General features: G+C 32.4%; 1 protein-coding gene across 1 annotated transcript; it reads right to left on the bottom strand.

Moving 5' to 3' along the window:
- Positions 1-838: 838 nt before the first annotated feature.
- Positions 839-2,890, bottom strand: LOC149787074 (uncharacterized). The gene has a single exon (XM_089978336.1). The coding sequence runs from the start codon at positions 2,769-2,771 to the stop codon at positions 1,389-1,391; it is 1,383 nt and encodes a 460-aa protein (XP_089834462.1). The 5' UTR covers positions 2,772-2,890; the 3' UTR covers positions 839-1,388.
- Positions 2,891-3,678: the final 788 nt, after the last annotated feature.

Raw genomic sequence — 3,678 nt, 5'->3', positions numbered from 1 at the left:
CTTGGACTGTATTTGGATTTATTATCTCTTGGACTGAAATATAGAGAGAAATGCCTCGCTTAAAATCTCAGGTACAAAGCACCAAATGAAAAGACAACCAGCACCAGTGAAACCATTCTACAATCAAGAAAGAATGTTTGGCTTTGTTATCTGCTTTGCAACATTTTGTAGTATTTTAGTTTAACTCCTCTGATGAATTTATTTAATGAACACTGTTCACTCACTTTCATTAAACAAATGCAAAAACAATAATCATAAATGATTGAGGAGTCTCATGCTGCAGGAATACAACAGCAACATTAGACATATCTGTCGAAAAGATAATCTGATTGTAGATGCACTTCGATGTAGATAAGAGCACTACATTACTGCAAGCATATTTTGCATCATTTATAAGACATCTTTCTTATAATTTTAATACCTTCCATATATATGAATAAAATAATATCAAAACAGAAAATTTCTTTTATAAATCTTGCAATTTCTTTATGAGGGAAAGCGTTTTGTATAGCTATAATGTGTCCTCAACTATTGCTCATGTCTATAGATTGTACTTTAAAATAATAGTGACTTCTAAAGTATATGTTTACTAAAATTTGAGTTCAAGGCCTGACCTCATTTAAGAGCTCAGAATGTTCTCAAACAAATTTGTTGACAATAGGACAGAAATGACTCAATAGGGAAGTCCACGGCATACTGTTTTGTCACAGGGCAAAAGACTAGATAGAAATGACAAATATTGGGAATTCCATGTCATACTGTTGTGCCACAGGGCAAGTGATAGTTTGAATAGTCAAAGAGAAACAGAGGTTCAAAATCAAAATATTTATTTCCTATGTCAAGTCAGTCGTTCAATATATATGATCAGAGTTCGTAGTTGTGTTGCAGTATAACTGTAGAGAAATCAAATAAATTATTCATATAAACAACTTACTGACTTTCTGGACTTATTAGGGATATCATTAATACTAATAATAATATTGTATTTTGGATACTTGATGTTGTATGCAAATAAATTTGTTAATTTAACTTCAGTTGTTGGTTTCACTTTCTTCCTGTTACACAGAAGATCATATATTTGTAACATCTCCAGTATGTGTCCTTCTGAGTTTATTCAAATCTCCCTTTGTCACAAAACATTTCATCACATACTTACATAAAAATGATTCTTTTTTAATGTCCACTCCCACTAGATACTTCTAAACATCCAATTATACATGTCACAAATAGAATGTCCATTTTTCTCTCCAGTACGTCTTCATGTGCTTATTCAAATTTCCACTGAGAATAACATTTCATCACATACTTCACACTGAAAGGGATTTTCCCAGTATATATCCCAGAATGAATATTTTGATGCCATACAGACTAAACATTTTACAACACACTTAATAGTTAAATGGTTTTTCTCCATTATGTATTCTCATGTGCTTCTTCAGAATTCCACTTCGACTAAACCTTTTATCACATGCTTCACACTTAAATGGTTTTTCTCCAGTATGTGTACTCATGTGTATATTCAGAGTTTGACTTGCACTAAAGCTTTTGTCACATACTTCACACTTAAATGTTTTATCTTCACTATGTATCCTCATGTGCTTCCTCAGATTTCCACTTTCACTAAACCTTTTGTCACATGCTTCACATATAAATGGTCTTTCACCAGTATGAGTTCTCATGTGCATACTCAGAGTTCCACTTTTACGAAAACTTTTCTCACAAACTTCACACTTAAATGGCTTTTCTCCAGTATGTGTCCTCATGTGAACCATTAAAAGTTCATTTTTACTAAACCTTTTATCACATATTCCACACTTGAATGGTTTTTCTCCTGTATGCATTCTCATGTGCAACTTTAGATTTCCACTCTGACCAAACATTTTATTGCATACTTCACACTTAAATGGTTTTTCTCCTGTATGCATCCTCATATGCAACTTTAGATTTCCTCTCTGACCAAACATTTTATTACATACTTCACAACTAAATGGCTTCTGTCCAGTATGTATCCTCGTGTGTATCATTAGATTTCCACTCCCACTAAACATTTTATGACATACTTCACACTTAAATGGTTTTTCTCCAGTATGCAACCTCATGTGAGTCGTTAGATTTCCGCTCGCATTAAACATTTTTTTACACACTTCACACTTAAATGGCTTTTCTCCAGTATGAATTCTCATGTGACTCTTTACATGTCCACTTGTATTAAACATTTTGTTACATATTTTACACTTAAATGGTTTTTCTCCAGTGTGTATCCTCGTGTGCATCATTAGGCTGTCAATTGTACTAAGTATTTTATTACACACTTCACACTTAAATAGTTTTTCTCCTGTATGTATCCTCTTGTGATTCTTCAGATGTCCATTTGTACTAAACTCTTTATGACATATTTCGCACATATATGGTTTGTCTCCAGTATGGGTTCTCATGTGTACATTCAAAGTTCCATCTTTACTAAAGCCTTTATCACATACTTCACACTTAAATGGTTTCTCACCAGTATGCGTAGACATGTGCAACCTAAGAAGTTCGCTTCTGCTAAACCTTTTATCACATATTTCACACTTGTATGGTTTTTCTCCAGAATGTATCTTCACGTGCATAGTTAGATGTCCACTCTCGCTGAACATTTTATTACATACTTCGCATTTAAATGGTTTTTCTCCAGTATGTATCCTCATATGCATCGTTCGCTGTCCACTGTTACTAAACCATTTATCACACAGTTCACACTTAAAAGGTTTTTCTCCAACAATTTCCATCATGCGATTATTCAGAATTCCAGTTTCCACTGAACCTAAAATCACTTACTTCGTATTTAAATGGTTTCTTTAAATGCATAGATGTCTGTGTACATTTTGGTAATCACTCCAGCGTACCATTACATCACTATATTCACATTTATATGGTTTTCTCGGAATGGTTTAAATCTCGAACGGAACTCCTCTAGGAAAAAATGCCTTTTTTGGCATATGCTTTGCTTATAAACGAATTTAAGAATTTTTAAATGGATTAAATTGTATAATTTAATAAGCACTGAATAATTCCGTATTAAAAATGTAAAAAATATATTGAGACATTCTTTGATTTTTACCTAAATAGTTATTGAACCAAATGCGCAAAACGGACCGTGCAATCAATTTTTAATTATCAACAAATTCCTCCCGGGATTGTATTATAATGTTAAAAACAAATAACCGTTAAACAACAATGTTGATCAATGTTTATCATATGCGTCTGAGCATAGCTCACCGTTCTGCGTGTGTTTTTTATTTTTATTTTATTGTTTCACTTTTTTGTCAGTTTTGTTTAATTTGTTGTTGGTTTGTTGTTTTTTGTTTGTTTGTTATTTTTTAAATTTTATTTTTATTTGGGAGTGTGTGTTTCTTTTTTTTTCTTTTCCATACTCAGACCTGATCGTTTTTCATCTTTACAAATTACAAAGCTGTATTTGTTTCTCCATTGTCATTGAAACAATGTAATACTTAAGTATCTCTCTGTTTCTCCATCGGTCGATATCAAGTGATCAAATGCCTGATATAATTTAAAGAAACCCCGTTTTCTTATTGCTCGACATCTCTCCGCTACTCTCCGAAAACAATATCAAACAATGTTCGCATAAACTCTGTTAATTTTTTTACGAATAGTTTTACTTCGTAAACTCTAAGTTAA

This window comes from Sinohyriopsis cumingii, chromosome 12, assembly GCF_028554795.1.
Source record: "Sinohyriopsis cumingii isolate HCF-2022 chromosome 12, ASM2855479v2, whole genome shotgun sequence".
In the NCBI taxonomy this organism is placed as follows: Eukaryota; Metazoa; Mollusca; class Bivalvia; order Unionida; family Unionidae; genus Sinohyriopsis; species Sinohyriopsis cumingii.
The sequence above is the reverse complement of the archived record's forward strand: the minus strand, read 5'-3'. Positions and strand labels throughout refer to the sequence as shown.